Genomic DNA, 19741 nt, shown 5'->3' on the forward strand with positions numbered 1-19741 from the left:
GAGAAAAAATCTATAGATTCAATCTCCAAAATAATCAGTAAAAATCAGGGCTAGAGGCATGGCTCAAGTAGTCAAGCACCAGCCTAACAAGTGTGAGGCTCTGGGTTCAAACCCTACCACTGCCAAAAAGAAAGAAAAAAAGTGAAATTCACATGCCACTGTCCAGACTTTAAGTCATATGGAAACATCACCACGTTCCTTCACATGGTGCAGTGCTGTCTGTGGCTGCTTTTTATAGCAGCTGATTTGAGTATCTGCGACCAAACATGCAGTTCAGAAAAAGTTTTCTAGCTGAGAGTACACGATCACACATCTAGAATCCCAGCACGTGGGCAGCTAAGGCAGGAGGACTGTGAATTTGAGAAAATCCTAGGCTACCTAGTGAGATGCTGTCTCAACAAAGAAAAAAGAAAGGAATTTTTAATGCAGGGGGGAGACACATCAACCATTTTTAAGTGGCAGAAAGGGACTTCATGACAATTAGAACTGTTTTTGGATTTTGAGGGGTTTTGTTTTTTAATGAGATATTTTTAAAATCTGGTTGTTTTCCAGACACTGCGGATGCCTTTCTCCATGGTGTGCGTGTATGTGGCTGGGAGCGACCTTGGTGGTGACAGTGACAGGGCACTAAGTGACCTCAGCTCAGCAATAGCAACATTTTACTTTCTATATCTTCCTTTCCCTTAGTGCCAAATTGAGTGTTTTTCCACATTGTGGCTACTAAAAGGCCAATGTGTACATGGATAAGACTTGTATTGAACATTTTGGACCATTAAATATTCTGAAATGCATTTAGTGAAGAATCTTTCAAAATACATGTATATGTGCATGTACATATAGATACATCTATGTATGTGTATATACATGCATATGTGTGAATACATATACAGATACACATACACATTCTTTTTCTTTCCTCTTTGGTGGTACTGGAGTTTGGAATTCAAGACCTAGTACTTACTAGACAGATGCTCATACTGCAGAGCTTCAATTCTAACCTGATTTTGCTGGTTGTTCGAGGTAGAATCTTGCTTCTTGCTTAGGTGTGTGCCTGGGTAACACTCTTCCACGTTAGGCTTTCCCTAGCCAGAATAACAGGCTTGTGCCACCAAAGATTCAACTCTCCAATGAGAACGGGATGTTAACCTTTTCTACCTCAGGGTCCTGAAACAATGATCCTCACAATTTCAGCCTCCTAAGTAGCCAGGATTACAGGCATTAGATAGTAGTGCCTGGCTATACTTAACATATATTTTTTAAAATGTAAATTCATGTTTCATGCTTCTTGTTAGTCAACTGAAAGTGCATGCGTGCGCGCGCGCGCACACACACACACACACACACACACAAGGATATTCTTACTCCAATGATTTGCCTTCTTTCTAGTGCTCAGACGCCAACTCTAGAAGCAGAGAAAAGAAAGCATGTTTCATTTAGCCATGACGTTTTGTCAAAGGACATTTGTCAGAAATTCAAAATTGTCCTGCTAGGTTGAAAGTAAAAAAATTAAGTTCAACTCTCATAAAAATGTTTATAAATTTGGGGACAGCTATATCTAAAATCCAATCCCCCTTTGATCGATCAGTTCTCTGGTGAGTGGGACCACTCAGGTCTGATTATAACTCTTGAAGGTATTAGGATCTTAATGTACAAAAAATAAAGAGAACACTGCTAAAACTGTATAAACTTCATTGGAATCTGATCTCAGAACTCAAGTATGAGTGAAATTCTAGCACTAGCTAAAGGAAACTAATTTCTTTACCTCCTTTACTTGCTTTGAAGGTTAATAAGTTTCTAAATTTGAAAGTAATCATGTTTTTGACCTTTCTGTTAAAAATACATATAATAAACTGGTTGCATTCTTATCTACCTGTTTCAGACGAAAGTAGGTGGAGCGAACCAGAGCGGAGGCAGTTTTGAGGAGGTTCTCAACTCTACAGCCCATGCCAGTTCCCAGAGCACCTCGGGAGGCCCCCGGCAGGCAGAGGAGGAGCTGCAGTGCTAGGTGCAGCCAGCCTGCAGCTGCATCCATGAGCTGGCTGTTGGCCACTGTCCCACCCATCTCTGCCTGAGCATATCCTGATCCGAAGACCAAAATCCCACTGGGAACATGGAGGTCTTGATATTGTTATTCAAACAGCATCTCCAGAAATTCTCCTAAAGTGATTTCTGTGCGTATTTGTGTTGACGTTGTACCATTTAGCCATCATCCTTCAGTATTTATCGACCGTCATCTTAAAAAAAAAAAATGTCCACACTGGAGCAGGAACACAATTAGTTGTAATACTTGTCTGTGTAATTCAACATATATTTCCCATCATATAGCTACTATTATTTGCTTGGCTTCCATGGTAAGATGCATGTCCTTGAAGACTGAGTAAAGTCCATTCAGTTCTTCATCTCAGCAGGTGAGGCTCTGAGTTCTTTTCAACTCTCCAGCAGCAGGTGACTACAAACGTCACCAAACTGCTTGTGATCCCCTTACCAACATCAATTATGTATGTTTATTTAAGTCATTAAAATAATTGATTTTAATGCTGACTGATTTTTTTTTATTTCTTCAAGTCCTCAGGGTTATTGATTGTTTGTAAAGGATATAAGTTTACAGATGTAATTTTAAATTAACTTCTAATTTGAATAGGACAAGAGGATATGACAGTATTTATAACCTCAGCCACTCTAGGATATTAAAATAATACTAAAACTTTCTCCAATCTACATTGAGTCATAGCTACTCAGGTAATCTGAAAAGGAGGGAGCTTTGTGCAGAGGACACACATGCCATACCCAAACTGCAGCACTGAGTGTCCCTCAGAAACCATCGTTTCTCATCTTTAAATCGGAAGACTGAAATTATGCACGTAAAATACGCTAGGGTGGAAGCTGCTTCTTCACAAAGCATTCCACCTTTGCAATTGGTATAGAATATCAAAGCATATATTGGAGCATATAGCACCACAGAGGCTTTGAGAGGAATCAGTATTTTTTTTAAAATACAAGAGCATTGAAAATTACATAACAGCTGGTGGAATGCCAATCCACAGGAGGGAAAAAAGTAACAAGGAGTTCTTTTTTGTTGAGTTCAACCCAAGAATAATTATTTACTCTGAATCATAATTATAGGAGTTGCTATTTAGAAGGAGACTAATTCCAAGAAGTAGCAGATATACTCCAAAAAGGAAAAAAATTTTAAGTCATATTCAAATATTTGTAGACATTACCAGTGGATTCAATAACTAACTTCTCTTATTAGTCTTTATTTTATTAAAAGATTTTACTCATAGCACTAGTGTGTGTGTGTGTGTGTGTGTATGTGCATGTGTGTGTATAAAAGCCAAATTACCTCAGAAACAAGGTTTGGAACCACAGAATATGGTCAACTGAGATAAGATTTAAGGGATCAGTATATAGAATGACCCAGTCAGAGTTCCAAATTTTCTGTGAACTCTTAGCTATTTACAAAATTGCAAGACATTCAAAATAAAACTTCTGGTTATAAAGACTTGAACTTTATTGAAATTATTTTATTTACCTGTTTGTTTTATTTACCTGTTCTCATGCCAAGTGGAAGAATAATGCCACAATATTCATAGATGGAGTTGTTAGCCTATTAACGTATCTCCAAAAATAATCAAACATCATGTTCTTTCTCCTTTCCATGCAAAGCAACTGTATGTACACATGTATGTATTGCTTCTGAAGAGATCATGAACCTTGCTTCCTGCAGACTGGGTATCCATGGATACTGCATAGAGTTTCCAAAGAAACGCTGCCTAGAATTTCTACCAGGCCAGCCTCAAATGCTTTCCTTTCTTCCAATAGAAACCGTCAGGTACATTAAAGGGACAGGCCTCATTGCTCCACACCAAAATACCAACTAGGTTTTCATCGATCTTATTCCTTTACATATTATTCAATGGTTGTACACTGAATACAAGGCATACTTAGGCCATGAAAGTAAAATGAGGAGAAGTCAGGTTGATACATAATCTGTCTAAGGCTCAGTGACTCCAGCAATCCTCCTATTAGTATTTCTTCCCTGCTGATAAATGTTTTTATAAACAAGGCCTTCAAATCTGTAAGTCAGATGGAAAAATACAAAGAGAAAGGTACATGGCATTTAAAATTTTATGTCCCAGGTTATTACCCAAAATGCTCAAGGATTTGAGGGCAGGGTTATCAGGAACAGAAATCTACAGTCACTAGCCAGAGGCAATCTCCATGGAATTCAAAATCTAATTCAAGAAAGTGATCATCTGATAAAATATCTGGAGAATACATTACCCACAGTTTCTTTTCTGACCTCCCTTCCTCACTCTATCAGCAGAGAAATCTGTTCTCAAAAACAAGCAAAATTCCAGAGTTCAAGCCCCACAACTGACAAAAAAAAAAAGGAAAGACTCAAATTTTCTACCCTTCAGTGAGCCTGGCCTTCTGGGATATATATTATTAAGTTAGAGTAAGATGATTTAAGACTTGAAATAAATATTCCAAAACTCAAAAGTATTTTATATTTATTTAGTTCATAATAAAAAAAAGGAACTCTCCTGTCTAGTCTTTATCCATGGTATTTCATATGACCCCTTCCTGTTCTGTTGCAATTGAAAATAAACAGACTCATATCTGGAGAAATTAGCAGACTAACAATGGCAAAACAGTACCATGAAACAGAAAGAAAACATTTCAGGAATGCAGCGCTTATGAGAAAGGCTTGTTTGTGGCCTCAGCTATGTTCGCATTTCTTTCTGTCTCAAGTTCAGAAACAAGCTGGACTATCTCAGGGTGACTGAATTTTCCTGAAAAAAAGGAGAAAAAAACATTTCTGTGTTGAAAAGAGAAGACATTTAGTTCTTCAAGCGTAATCTCAAGATTAATCGGGGGCTCTATTCTGTAATTTGACCCATGCTTTATTCTAAAGCAGGAGACTGTAGGTTCTGAGAAGGGGCCAAAGGAAATCACTTTATCCTCACCCCAGGTGCCACCAAGTATAAGGATAAAAAATCAGACAAAGAACCATCAATTGGATACAGCCAGAAGAAACTGCACTAGGCAGTCCCTGAATGTCCCTACCAGGAATTATGGGAAAACCCAGGTGTGAGAGCCCAGAGAGCCGAAATCAATCTGCTCATTCCAAAATTGAAATTAAAAGGAATGCAGCACCTACATGTAAAACCTCAAGTAGGGGTTCTGGATTGTCCCAGGATGCCAACAAGAGTGCAAACATCTCTTGCAAACACCCCTTCACCTCAACTGGCTTATCTGTTCTGTTGTCCCTGCCTCCCTCTCTCTAGATTTCTACTTTGGGCTTCACCCAAGCTCTAAGCTTGCAATAGGCCAGTGGTAGCTAAAGTGGGGCGTTACAATAACCCAGGATCTCTTTCCCATCTCTTCTTGCCTGTTGTATTTGTTGCTTACTGTTCAATCTACATTATACTTTATGTATTCCCTAACCTATTTTCTGATCATTCCCTTCCCTTTCCTATCTAATTCATACCTTCTCCTTAGGTTATGCCTTTCCTTGAAACCCTCTCTCTGACACTGGTCCTTTTCTCTCACACAGCTCTTACCATGGTGTTGAGGCTCATGTCTCCCATGCTCTTGTTGGTGCCTCCACAATGTCCTAAGCCCCACCAAGTGAATGTCAATACACTAGACCAGAAATAACCCCTGCCCCTCCAATGCTAAAACCTTGGTACCCAGAATGATGTTATTAGAAGGTAGTGGAAGCTTTAAGAGAGGGAGCCTATCGAATCATGCCTTCCAGGAGACATTTTTTTGATCATGCTCTAGCTGCTTTGCTGCTTCATGAGCTCCTACTATATAGGCCCTGAGCAACAGAATCAATCAGTTATGGACTAAGATCTGCAAAACAATGAGTCCATTATACATTTTTTGGGTATTTTGTTATAGTAATGGAAACTAATAAAAGGAGAGAGTCAGAGAGAAGCATCAGTAGGTGAACTATAGTATGGCAAGCTCTGGATCAAGTGCAGATCACATTAAGCAGGAAGGGAATAGTTACTTTGATAGGTAAGAAAAGGAGACCAGAGAGATGAGTTGCTTTTGACTATTGGATATTTAAGTTCACTCAAAATATCAGGATATTTTATTTTAGAAAGAAGGAAAACACAAGCGTTTTTTGGGTTTTTTGAGAAAGAAGATAGGGTTGGAGGCGTGGCTCAGGTGATAAGTCAGTGAGCAAAACTGCCAGGTCAAGTGTTCGAATCTCAGTATTGTGGGGAGTGGGGAGAAGAAAAACCACAAAGTTAAAAAAATAAAAGATGTTAGGGTTGTGGGTGTAGCTCAATGGTAGAGTTCTTGCCTAGCATGTCTGAGGCCCTGGGATTGATCCCCAGCACTGAAAAATGAAAATAGATGTGATAATGCCTATACCTGTAAAAGAGGATACTAAGACACAAAAAATAAACTTGAAAGCCTGTTGGCAAATTAAGAGATGATAGCAATAGTCCAACATAGAAATAATGAGGCCTTGTTTGGAGCACAGGAAGTGGAATGGAAAAAAGAGAAAAGGCAAACTGAATCAACTTCATTGTAATGCAAATCCTATCTATGAGCTGGACTCTCCTGTATCTGATGAGGCCATATGAGGGTCTTGAAGGTCAGAGAAAGGCCATTCCTTAAGTAACTGTCATTGCAGATGGAGGCTGAGCTGACCCCGAAAGGTTCCCATAGAAGAGGAGTGAATTTTAATCCAGGGAGCAAGAAAAACAGCCACCTCTCCTATAGTATGTTCTGCACCTTACTCTGGTAACTATAAAATGAAGTCAATTACTAACACATAGTGATGGGTACAGTTCTGAAATAACCCCGTATATCCTGAAACAACTCTATAAAGTAGATGCTATTATTAGCTTCACTTTAAAGACAAACTAATAAGGTCCAGAGAGGCTAAGTAATTCATTGGATTTATTAAACAGTTTTTGTGTTTTTTTTTTTTACAGAACTGGGATTCAACCAAAGAAGTTTGACTCTACGGCTGGGCTACACTGATGATTTCCATTTATTTATTTGTTTGTTTATTTTTTGTGCCAGCCCTGGGGCTTAAATTTGGGCCTGGCTGCTGTCCCTGAACTTTTATGCCACAGCTCCAATTCCAGCTATTTTAGTAGTTAATTGGAGATAAGAGTCTCATGGACTTTTCCTGTGAAGGCTGGCTTCAAACCTCAATCCTCAGATCTCAATTCTCTGAGATCTGAGAACCTAGAATTATAGGCATGAGATTACCAGCACCCAGCCTATTTCCCATGTTAAACCTCTACTTCTTCCTTCATCTCCATGACCCTGTAAGTATAAATTGTTCATAAATCACAAGGCCCTTTCATACACATTATCTCTTTTGAGTCTCTTAAAAAAACAATTATGATCCCCATTTTTCAGATGAGGTTTCAAGCACACACAGGGTCACAAAGCTTGAAGGTGGTAGAGAAAGAAGACGAATACAGTCCCAGCACTGTGCTTATCTTAGCAGCACTGTGTCCATGTTCTTAGCAATACTTCTAAGTACCATCAATGTCTCACCAGCCATCCCACCATTTTCTTTTTAGATGTTTCACAGGATAAGGTTAGAAGAGGGGCCCAACACACCATTAGTTACTACACTGAGAAGAATGAGAAGAATAAGCCGAACTACAAGTTTTGTTGAAAATAGCATTTGATGTTAATCTCTCTCTCTTTCTCTTCCTTTTTTTCAACCTCCCTAACCTCTTCCTCTTCTCTCTCTGCTTCTGTCCCTTCCTCCCGTCTTCTCTCTCACCGCAGTTTCCTTGAAATTAAACAGGAAATAAAATTACAGTACTGTTTAAAAATCTACAGTCACACTAGGAATGTTAAATATATTTATGAGCATTTAATAAATGTTTTTAACATTAAAAAGTAGCATTTGAGTACCTGCTGTGGAATCATAGAATTCTTGGAGGCATCCAGGTTTGTTCTCAAGATCTTCATATTCAAAGGCCTGAAGGATCATCTCACACTGATCCAGCTGCTTTACAAATCTAGCTTCTGCACTAGATTGGGTCTCATACTCCTAAGAAAGGGAACAATTGAAGCAACATGATTAGGGCTACCTGATGGGGTTCCAGGAAACTTCTATTTTTGGTACCTAAGTTAGAGTCACATTTCTTAATACAAAACCTCCAGAGAACTCACATAATATCACTGCTTCCCATCAGCAATCCACCAAGAAAGATGCACTCATCATGCCACATACCCTGCCCAGTGTGGTGTAAATCCCATTTGTTCATTGTAGACACATCCCAGTTATTTTCATCCTATTTAATTCATTTCAGTACCATTATTCTTTAATCCAGCTGAGAAAACCCTTTAACTTTAAGATGATTTCTTATCTTAGGCTTCTTAAAGTTATATTTCTCTTCTCATATAATATCAGACTTCATTTTCCTCTTTATGCAAATTTCTACCTTTACCACTTACTTTTGGCTACCACTTTACCTGGAAATCCCTTAGGGACTTATACCGTCCCCCCCAGTGTGGATTTAATTAAATCCTTCCAGTTATAAGTACTGGAGACACAGTTAAGAACTTCAAACTTAGCTGGGCACTGGTGGCTCACGCCTGCAATCCTAGCTACTAAGAAAGCTCAGATCTGAGGATCACAGTTCAAAGCCAGCCAGGGCAGGAAAGTCTGTGAGACTCTTATCTCCAGTAATCTACCAGAAAACCAGAAGTAGCACTGTGGCTCAACTGGTAGAGTGAGTGCCTTGAGCTGAAGAGTTTAAGGACAATGCCCAGGCCCAGAGTTCAAGCCTCACAACCGACCAAAAAAAAAAAAAGAAGAAGTATAGAACTGAAAAGGAAATCTGCGTCTTAGAGCATGACAAATTCCCACAGCCACAAGTCCCAATCGATGCTATAAAGGATCATTCTTCTAAGACTAATGGGTTCCCAACTGCTTTCCCTACAAAGTTCTCATTTGTAATACTACCCTAAATGTGTTCTGATAATAAGCCTGCCATTCTTTCTTAGTAGGGTGATGTGGTACAAAATCTTTTAAAGGCTTCTCATTTTTTATTAGATGTCTTATTCTTATAAAGGCAACAATTTCAATTTGTTGAACATGACAAAGGTAAATCATTAAAAAGGAAACTTAATATATATTTTGCTTTATCTCAAAGGCACTTAAAAATAACATTTTAGGGCTGGGAAGGTGGCTCAGTGGTAGAGTGCTTGCCTTGCATGCATGAGGCCCTGGGTTTAATTCCTCAGCACCACATAAGCAAAAAAAGCCAGAAGTGGTAGAGCACTAGCCTTGAGCTGAACAGCTGACGGACAGCACCCAGGCCCAGAGTTCAGGCTTCATGACTGACCAAAAAAAAAAAAAAATTATTTAAGTACATGTCTCAGTCATAGTATTGTTAAATAAATTCAAGTTCATGATTTAACCAAAGGACCTCCAAGCAAAGCAATCTAAAGGGTTCTTTTCTATTGAAAGATGAAAATGAGAAAAATGCTTCGTGACCACTAGGAAACACAGCATAATTAATAGCAAATTCTAATAACTTTGTAAATTTTTCAAGAAGAAATACAATTTTTAGATTTTTCCCTTTTAAAAAATGGTGATATTCTCTAATTTTATTTTCCAATGAGGAGATAAGGCATTTGGAGAAATTACTGCCAGTACTTTCTGAGGATAGCACTGAATATTGCAGAAAGAGAGAAGAAAAGGCTGAAATAAAAGGCGCTCGTAAGCAAGAGACTGCAAGGCCTACAGTTTGTAAGACTGTAACTCTGTACCTAGCAGATGTCTGTTCTGCAGTCATGGCGGTGAAGATGAGGGAGATGTGGGAAGGGATGAAGTCAACTACAATAAGCAAAGGAATGAGAGGGAAAGTCGAAAGGGACTTCCTTGTTTATGCCCTGGGTAAATATATAGATGATAAAAAGGGAGACAAAGAAAGAGGGAAAAACTAACAGTGAAATAGTGAAATCAAAAATCCCATGAGTACCCTTTTCAATGACACCAAGGAGCATGATATCCCCACGAACTCCAAACTTTATGTAAGTGATGTAAGTGTATAAAAACACCCACAGCCTCAAGGCAGACATGAGATCAGCGTGTGTCTGGCAGAAAGCACAGAAGAGTGAGAGCATGAAGGACTGACACTAAGAGAGCCTCAAATAGCCAACAGGTGGTCACTAAGAATCCCTGGGGAGATCCTGCCCACACCTATACTGGATGAGCACCGGGTGTACACAGTAAAGTTCAGTCTGACTTCCAGAGACAACCATCCAGGACAGAGACTCACAGGATGAGAATTTTGAAACAGAACCAAAATTCAGTATTAAAGAATTCTAGAGCTAAAAGAAAGATAAAAACACAGGTAAAAAATGGGGAAGGGGAAAGAGTATGGAAATATTTAAAAATAAAAATGTCACTGTATTTTTCTAACACTACATTTAAAAAAAAATCAGTTTTTTCTAAAACAATCTGTTCTCATCACAAAAAATGCTATATGAAGTAATGTTTATATTCATTAGATTAACTGAGCCATTCCAACATATACATATTTCAAAATATTGTACATGCAAAATAAATACTTTTTTTTTGCTGGCACTTGGGTTTGAACTCAGGTCTTCCTGTGTGCATGGCTGGAACTCCACCACTTGAAGCATGGCCCCAGCTCTTCTTTTCCTGTATATTTTTACCTTTTCTGCTCAGGCTGGCTTCACACCATACTCCCCTGAATCTCAGCATCCTCACTAATCAGGAGAGCAGGCATGCACCACCAGTACCCACAGATAATTTTACATGTCAATTTAAAAAACAAAACAAGAAACTGAAAAAAAACATGATTAGAACCAAGTTTCCTTTTGAAAGTTCCAAAAACTAATTGCACAACAAAATGAACAGAATAGTATAGTAGTAGTATAGTATGGTAGTGTAGTAGTAGTGAGATCTTATACAGACTTCTTATAAAAATCAAGAAAATAGCAGCCAGGTATGCCAGGTAATCCCAGATACTAGTTTTTTACAGGAACTTGAAATGGGTTCTTGAACTTGAACTAGAAATATATGCAAAATGTGTGTTAAACAACAGTAAATTAGAGACAGACTGTCCAAGCCAATTGAAACATCAATGATCCATATAAATTCAGTACCAATAAAAAGTTCCCTAACATATGTACTTACCTCCCAAAGTTCATAGAGCTCTGTTCTGAGGTCCTCTGGTAGAAGCTGGGTTATCTGTTTCATAGCTTCCTGAAATAACGTTATTTTCATTATGTTTATATTTATCTAAGTTGGCAACTAGTCTACAAAAGCCAAATAAGAGGTTCACATGCCCCCAAAGGGACAAGAATAAAAATTTTACAGATTCCATCCACTTACAGTTAACCAAATTTATGTACGACTTGTCTTCCAAGTAACATTTGTTTTGAACAGCTTATTCAATTACAGAGCTATAGCCTCACACCACTTTTGGTAGCTTGAAACTGATTCTGTATTTGAACTATTCCTTATTTTTCTCTCAGCAAATTACTTGAGAAAATACTATGCATTTTGGTAAGTTAAAAGTGTCACTATAAAGATACTTTTCTCTAAACTATTCTAGAAACACAAGGTTACCCATTCCTTTTGTTTGAATGACATGTATAAAAGTAACAAAACTGAAACTCTCTGCACAGAAACACAAAAGCTATGCTCTGACAAGGATTACTTCCCTGCTCTAAATGATGCTGCCAGTACAGAGATCTCCATATGGTCTGAACAAGACAAAACAGAAGTGGACCATCACCACCCCTGCTAGATGCTACACTCCTGTAAATGCAGCACCCATCATTCACACACAGCCCTGATGGAACTGAGTAGTGTAATGGTTAGCTGCAGACTTTCAAGCCTGATCAGATTTTCAAGCCAGGCTTGGCACTCACTAGCTGTAGAGTCTAGGGCCAGTTACTTAACCTCTTAGTCCTGCTGTCTTTTCATTTGTTTATAAAAGAGTACCTTCATAGCATTGTGGTGGTGATTATTAATGTGTGTGTATATAAATATATGTATATATAAAGTACTTATAACTTGGCACAAATAAGATCTTTATAAATGTTCATCGTAATTTTCATTTTCTCCATCCTGCTATCATAATGTCACCTTTTTTTCCTCTTATCTTATGGCTCTTTAGCCACTTTAACACACAGATATATACATGGAATGACTCTGACTTCCATTTTAATATTTTCCCTTTGCAAAGGCATATAATCTACACCTTTTCTATGTTGAAGTCTCTAGGCTCAGCCTTCTAATTCTGTAAGGCACATCGATCAGTTCAGGTTATAATAAAGTTTACCAGATCATGTTTAGGAAGGGAGCCAGACTCAAGCATTGCTTTTGGCTTCCTTCTTTGGATTTATCATTTATGCTCTCATTATATATTCTGCTTTATCTTTAATAGTGGTCTTCTAAGACAATCACCCAGTTTATTAAGCATTTTTCTTCTTCCTTTTTTTCCTTCAGTTTAAAGGAACTGATGTATCTGCTAGCCTCTGGGCAAATGACTCTTCCCAGATCTCATTATGTATGTCTACCTCAGGCCAAGAAATACTGTTTAATTATCTTAGTGCAAGGTTCAGAAAGCTGAGTCTTATTCATCAACATCATCTGCATAAAGCATTGTTCACCTGCCAGATCTTCCTATCTGTTCCCAAATCCTGACCAGCAGCAGGAACAGGCAACGGAGCACCAGTGCTTTCCAAGCCCTTGCCTTCTTGGCCAAGAACTTGATGTTCTTTAAGACATTTCCCTCATCCCTCCTGCCTATGACATTTATTCCTCTGTGAATCAGAAGGAGTAGGCAGCAGACAGAAGTCTTAATGAGGCCAGAAAGGTTTTCACACTAGCCAACATCTGACCACATCCACAAGGACAGCAGCAGGTTTCTCAGTTCTCTGGGTCCATCCATGGGGCAACCCTGGCCAGGATTCTGCTCCTGTCTGAACACTGGTAGGTCTTCCTCACCTGAAGTGGCTGGAGATTCTTGATGGCGGTTCTACTCCAGAAGGCTCTGACTTACTTCTCTATGGAACACACACTCTCTAGAGGGGTAGGCTGTCTTTTCTTCTTCCACTCAGGCACAATTCTCCATGTCATCTCATGTTAAAGTCTTTGATGATCCTCTGGTAACTCAGAATGATTTGTCCCCTACCACACCTTCTATTTTCTGTATGTCATCCTTTATGACACACCTCCTCTGGTTCAGGTGCCAATTGCCTTCTGCAACTTCAAATCTACATTGCTTGTAGAAGGCATTAATTCATCCACTCAGCCTAGGAATTCTTGATTCCTAACAGTTTAATTCGTATACAAAAATATTTCCTACACTTCTTCCCTTTCTCCTATCATACTGGCCAACCTAGTTTGGACCTGTATTTTTGCAGGAAGAGAAATGCATTCTTCACGTTTCCTTTAAGATTGATCCTATTTTAGGGTAGGTTGGAGCTTTTAAATTAAAACTCAATTTCTTTGTGGATCCTCTTGCCTCTAGGAGGGAAAAAAAAGACTATTGCCTACTGAATTCTATTCTCCATCAGCTCTGAGAACCTTGTTAAGTCTACCTATACTGTAAAACTACCACAATAAACACTTTTACTAAGCAGTTTAGGATCAACCTCTAAGTCCTACAATAAAAGTAGTTCACAATAGTCCCTGAACTGGAAACCAGTACTATTTTTCAAAAGCCTTCTTAAATTTTCATCACCTGCTTCAAAAATGTCTTTCCTAAGCCAGGCACTGGTGGCTTATGCCTATAATCCTAGCTGCTAAGGAGGCTGAGATCTCAGGATCTCAAATCAGCCCAGCCAGAAGTGGATCTGTGGCTTAAGTGGTAGAGCACTAGCCTTAAACAGAAAAGCTCAGGGACAGAGCCCAGGCCCTGAATTCAAGCCTCAGGACTGGCATATATGCACATATATGCATACATGAATGTCTTCCTTTTTGGCACTAGGTTCTGAGTTTAGAGCTTACACTGACAATGAATATTTTATCATTACCTACACATATACAAAGCATGCAAATCAATTTTTCTTTACTTACCTTCCAACAACTAAGTTAAAGGATTACGTTTAAAATTCACCAAACAATAATAATGATTATATTCTTGATTAAGCTCTAAAAAACTAGTGTGGAATTTCTACAAATAATTTATGTCCTGTTTATTTCCATTAAGATAATGAACACCATGTTTGCGAATGTGAGTGTGTGTGTGTGTGTGTGTGTGTGTGTGTGTGTGTGTGTACGTATATCCACATACTAGTGAGAACTGAAGCCTTATGTTAACCTAACTGTATGTCCTTGAGTTCAAAAGGTATACATTCTTATTTTGTATGAAAGGTTGAGAATAGCAAAGCCCAATTTTCTATTTACTCCAGGAAATTTCCACTTGTGGAAAGGTAAGGCTATAAACCATCTAAAACAGTAAACTTACTCTTCAAATCTCTCTGTAAGGCCTTCCCTCCTATCCTAGCCAATGACCCAAACCTATTGAGTCTGAAACTCTATGCCATCCCAGCTAATTGCCTATCATCTTAGAAGATCCATTTCCATATTCACTAGCTAGGCCCTTAAAACTCTAAACATATTCTGACTGACTCTCATTCCTAAGACACCAGCACTGAGGGTGGCTAAGTGGGACCTCCTTTACTACAAATATGTCTGATGAACCAACAGGTTCTCTTAGTGGTCTTTTACAGAGTCAACAATCCACACTGACCTCTTCTCGCCTATGTTTCTCTTCTTTGGGGACGTTATCTGCTGGTGCTATGTCCCCAACGATGCATTCTGCCATATCGTGAACCAGGGCTAGGCGTATACATCTGACCAGGCAAGAAATGTCGAATAATTACACAGAATTATATTCATTACAAGGTATTTTTTCTATACCATTTTGAAATTATGTAATATATTTTTACTACCCTCACAGAACATTTTAATACAAAATTTTCCAAAGTAATTATATTCTACCAGCCTACATCAATTCTGAACCAAAATATGACTATTCAACACAATACATGAGGTGCAGGGAACACTGCATTTGCTTTTTTCTCACTTCATTTGTTGTTTGCCAAAAATCTCCTCAAATCAGAACTGTTTGCTGAGTAACTTCCCAGGCTCCCTAACAAACCTTTAACTGCAATTAAATTGATGTCCTTCTCATACTCCTTTATTTTCCTACCTGTCAGGGCTTTACCCTTTTCATTGAACCTCTACTTCTTTACCTGCATTAACCCTTTGGAGCTCAACTCAAGTGCCTCCTCCTCCATGAAACCAACCAAGCCAAGGTGATAGCCCCTCCTATTATAATACCTTGCTAGTTTTCTACTCTAAACTTACTTTTACAGAAGTCATTTCTGATCTGTTATAATTCATTACTGTGTGACTGAAGTTCTCTTCCCATGCTCCAAAAGCATTTTAAACACTTGTTCATTGACTGAAGGAAAGGATGCCCCTTTCTCAACTACATCCTGTATATACAATTCCAAAATGTCACCTTGCAAATGGATACTACTATTCTCAAAAGAACCTAGGTAAAAGTAAATAGCATATAAAACAATAGAAGAATTTTAGAATCTAATAACATAGAAGTGGTGGAAAGCCAGAAGTGTCGCAGTAGGCCAAGTGGTAGAGTGCTAGGCCTGAGCAAAAGAAGCTCAGGGACAGTACCCAAGTCCTGAGTTCAAGCCCCAGGACTGGCAATAAAAAAAAAAAAACAAAAACACAAAAACTCAAGCAATCAACTCGAGTTCCCCTTTCTCTCATCCCGAGTCTGTGTGGTTGGGTTCAAATTCTATTTCTTGACACATAAACTATTAAGAAGAAAGAAGCCTCAAACACAATGGTGTACACCCACAGACATCAAAAGCCTTAGAGCTCACCGGTCTTTGTTAAGGTGGTTATCTTTGGTGACCATAGCCATAATTGCCATCCGGTACATGTGATCCGAGACACTCTCTGGATTTTTCACATTTCTGTATACCCAACCTGTCCGTGGGACTCTCTGACAAATACGAAAAGAAAACGGTTAAAATAACAACTGTTTTAACTAAGCTGTGCTCTTCAAGAGACATCCATTGTCGTGATTTCAGAAGGCTTTACTAAAGTAACCGAAAGGATCAACATCTGAAATGAAACAAACTAGTGAGCTCAAAGAATGAAAAAAGTGGACCAGCATAAAGTAATTTACAAGTATAGAAAAACTCTTGACACTGAAACATAATTATGGCCTACCCATTATCTATTATCTGTCTATCTGAAGCATAATTATGGCCTACCCATTATCTATCTATCTGTCTGTCTGTCTATCCATCCATGGCTTTTAGAAATAAGGATATAAGGCTGGGGGTTGAATGCCTGTAAATCCAGCACTAGTTCGCTGAGGCAGGAGGACTTAAACTCTAGCACAGCCCAGGTTACATAGCAGGACTTTCCTAGTCTTACTGGAAAAAGGAAGGGAAGGAGGGAGGGAACAACACAATGCCCTGCTTTCCTTAACTACCATCGCTGTGGCCTCTGCCTTTCTATCCTACACAAATTAAAAAAGAAGTTCTGGGTGCAGGCTGTGACCCTGGACCCGCGACGAGGTCTGAGTCCCGCGGAGCCAGAGCGAAGCGCTTCCCCGGGGTGGCCGGGCGGAGCGGAGGGACGCCGGGACCTCGCGCGGGGACGCTGCGAGGCCTCGGCCTGGCCACGCGGAGGGCGGGACGGGAGGCGGGCGGGGGAGGGGAGCCATCTCTGGGATTAGCCCCTCCAGATAACCCCAAGGGGAACCAGCCCCCACCGGCTGCGGGCCGGGCGGGCGGGGGTGCGGGGGGAGAGCCGGGGTACACGGGCGGACCCCGGGCCCGAGGTCCCGCGGCCCCCGCCCTGCGGCGGGCCGCGCGGCCCCCTGCAAGCTCCCGGCCCCAGGTCCGGGCCGGCGGAGCCCCAGGCCCCGGAAGGCCTCGGCCTCCCCTGAGCGCCCGCCCGGCCCCCGGCTGCCTCCGGCCCGCTCGCCCGCTCACCTTGAGCTGCCCCACCAGCCGCAGAAACTGCAGCAGGGGGCGGGCCCCGAGAAGCGACGGGGCCGACGCCATGCGGCCCCGGAGCACGCGGGCCGAGCGGGCCGCCGCGCTGACCGGAGCTCCAGCGGCCTCCGCCCCTCCCGCCCCTCCCCGCCCCCTCCGGCTCCTCCCCGCCCCCTCCGGCTCCCTCCCGCTCCCCTCCCCGCCCCCCCCTCCCCGCCCCCTCCGGCTCCCGCCCCCTCCGGCTCCCGCCCCCTCCGGCTCCCGCCCCCTCCGGCTCCCTCCCCGCCCCCTCCGGCTCCCTCCCGCCCCCTCCGGCTCCCTCCCGCCCCCCCCTCCCCGCCCCCTCCGGCTCCCTCCCGCCCCCCCCTCCCCGCCCCCTCCGGCTCCCTCCCGCCCCCCCCTCCCCGCCCCCTCCGGCTCCCTCCCGCCCCCCCTCCCCGCCCCCTCCGGCTCCCTCCCGCCCCCTCCGGCCCCCTCCCGCCCCCTCCGGCTCCCTCCCGCCCCCCCCTCCCGCCCCCCCCTCCCCGCCCCCTCCGGCTCCCGCCCCCTCCGGCTCCCTCCCGCTCCCCCCCTCCCCGCCCCCCCTCCCCGCTCCCTCCCGCCCCACCCACTCCTCTCTTTCCCTCCTTCACTCCCCCTTCCTGATTTGTCCCCTCCCCCCAGCTCCCTTTTTACTTCCCCCCCTCCTTCCCTCCCTCCTCTTTACCCTCCCCTTCCTGTCTTACCTCCTCTTTCACCTTCCCTCTTCTCTCCCCTCCCCTGCTCTTCTCTTTCCTCCCCCCCTACCCTCCTCCTCCTTCCCCCCTCCCTGCTCTTTCCCCCCTCTTTCTCTTCTTTCACCTCCCCCTCCTTCCCTCCCTCCTCCTCCCTCCTCCCACTCCTTCCCTCCCCTCTTCCCTTCTTCCTCCTTCTCAAATCCCCCACCCCCTGCTTCTAACATCCTTACTTCCTCAGGCTGGTTTTCTCTAGTCCCTCTGTCCAAGTGCCTAGGCCTGGGTGACTGCCACTCGGGCTTTGTGTTTTACTATCGTTGACAAACACAATGCTTGACTTTACAAACTAGGCAGATCTGTGTTTACTAAACTCCACAACTCCACTTAACTGATTCTATCCAACTTCTACAGGGATTGCAGTTCCATAGTGTGTAAGGGGGTGTGGGGGGGGGGCAGTTTCAGGGGCTGGAAGAAGGAACATGCTATATTAGATCCTAAGTTTGCCTTTTAGGAAGGATCTCAAGGCCTTTCCATGTGTAGGAGCAGCGACGCTGGAAGAAGGTAAGGAACTCTATCTCAAAGCAAGAAATCTACAAGCATTTTAGCAGAAGGACCACTGGATTTTAATGGAATCAAGGAAGACCCCAAGGCAGAGGCTGCCAGTCCTCTAGCAGAGGATTCTTCAGCATTTGGTGTTGGGGAGGTGTAGTGTTTTAGTGGGTTTTTTGTTGTTATTTTAGGGTTTGGTTTTTTTTTGGTTTATTATTGTTTTTGCTGGTCTTGAGGCTTGAATTCAGGGTCTGCTAGACTCTGTCTCTAAGCTGCTTTTGCTCAAGGCTGGTGCTCTACCACTTGAGCCACAGCTCCACTGCTAGTTGTGTTAGTAGCTTATGGGGATAAGGACTCTCAAATCTGCCTGCGCAGGCTTTGAACCTTGATCTTCAGATCGCAACCTCCTGAATAACTAGGATTGCAGGCTTGAGACACCAGCGCCCCACTGAGGTTGTGATTTTTGCCACTGCCTCCAAAGTCTCAGTACAATAATTTTTCACCTTCACAGTAGCTTTCTGGTAGCATCCAAAGAAACAAGATTCAATTTATTTCCAAAGAAAGGTAGAGGCAATGCCAAAGAAATCATCAATTGCTTGAAATCAATTGGAAGAAAAGATATTTGAAATTAGAAGTCTTTTTAGAGGGATGCTTTCTTCAGGTTCTGTGTGCACTTAGGGGAATTTGTAAGTACACTGAAATTGTTTTCCTTCTGAGTTTGTTTTTTTTTTAATTTTATTTTATTTTATTTGAGAACATACTGTACAGAGGGGTTACAATTACATGGGCAGGATAATGCATACATTTCTTATCAAGCATTGCAGCCTCCTCCTTTGTTTACCCTTCACCTCCCTTCCCAGCCTCCCCCCCACCCAATCAAACCCCCCTCCCCCCCCACCGACATTGTAAAGCTGGTTTTGACATGACATTTTGTACTTCTCATTGTTGCCACAGGTCCACCTGAATCCTTAAACGACTTGTTTGTCCCCATCTCCTCCACATGTTATACTGAAAGCGGGGGTTACACTGTGGGGGAGGGACATACAAAGCAACAAAGAAATAATCTTATAAATGCGTTAGAAACACATGCATGAAAGAAACAAAAACATTAAAATACATATTTGAGGGTTCGTTTTCCTAACATCACATTCTCTGACTTTTTCCGCTTGACTCATACATATACTAGATATTGCAAATAAGGGAAACCATGGGACCTATGTTTCTTTGGGCCTGGCTTACTTCACTTAATATAATTTTTTCCAAGCCTTTCCATTTACTAACAAATGGGGAAATGTCATTCTTTCTGATGGAGGCATAGAATTCCATTGTGTATATATACCACATTTTCTTGATCCATTCATCTACTGAGGGGCATCTGGGTTGGTTCCATATCTTAGCTATGGTAAATAATGCTGCAATAAACATAGTTGTGCTGGTAGCTTTAGTGT

At 41.7% G+C, this 19741-nt stretch overlaps 2 protein-coding genes across 5 annotated transcripts in view; one reads left to right on the top strand and one right to left on the bottom strand.

Annotated features, from left to right (window-relative positions):
- The window catches only part of Tpd52l1 (TPD52 like 1), an 84249-nt gene extending 79601 nt beyond the window's left edge, over positions 1 to 4648 (top strand). For 2 of the 4 annotated variants that reach the window (XM_042698211.1, XM_042698299.1), the window contains one exon: positions 1880 to 4648. In XM_042698211.1, coding sequence (XP_042554145.1) covers positions 1880 to 2005 — 126 coding nt within the window. In that variant the 3' untranslated portion in view covers positions 2006 to 4648. The remainder of the gene's footprint in view (positions 1 to 1879) is intronic. The other 2 variants (XM_042698457.1, XM_042698516.1) reach the window with 1 other exon arrangement.
- Positions 2243 to 17147, bottom strand: Hddc2 (HD domain containing 2). The gene is made up of 6 exons (XM_042698638.1): positions 17029 to 17147; positions 15904 to 16025; positions 14742 to 14844; positions 11171 to 11239; positions 7909 to 8047; positions 2243 to 4796 (listed from the first exon to the last, which is right to left on the bottom strand). Exons 1-6 carry the CDS (start codon positions 17098 to 17100, stop codon positions 4699 to 4701), a joined length of 603 nt encoding a protein of 200 aa, XP_042554572.1. The 5' UTR covers positions 17101 to 17147; the 3' UTR covers positions 2243 to 4698.
- Positions 17148 to 19741: the final 2594 nt, after the last annotated feature.

The sequence above is a fragment of the Dipodomys spectabilis genome, unplaced genomic scaffold (genome assembly GCF_019054845.1).
Source record: "Dipodomys spectabilis isolate Male_0828 unplaced genomic scaffold, ASM1905484v1 ptg000001l, whole genome shotgun sequence".
In the NCBI taxonomy this organism is placed as follows: domain Eukaryota; kingdom Metazoa; phylum Chordata; class Mammalia; order Rodentia; family Heteromyidae; genus Dipodomys; species Dipodomys spectabilis.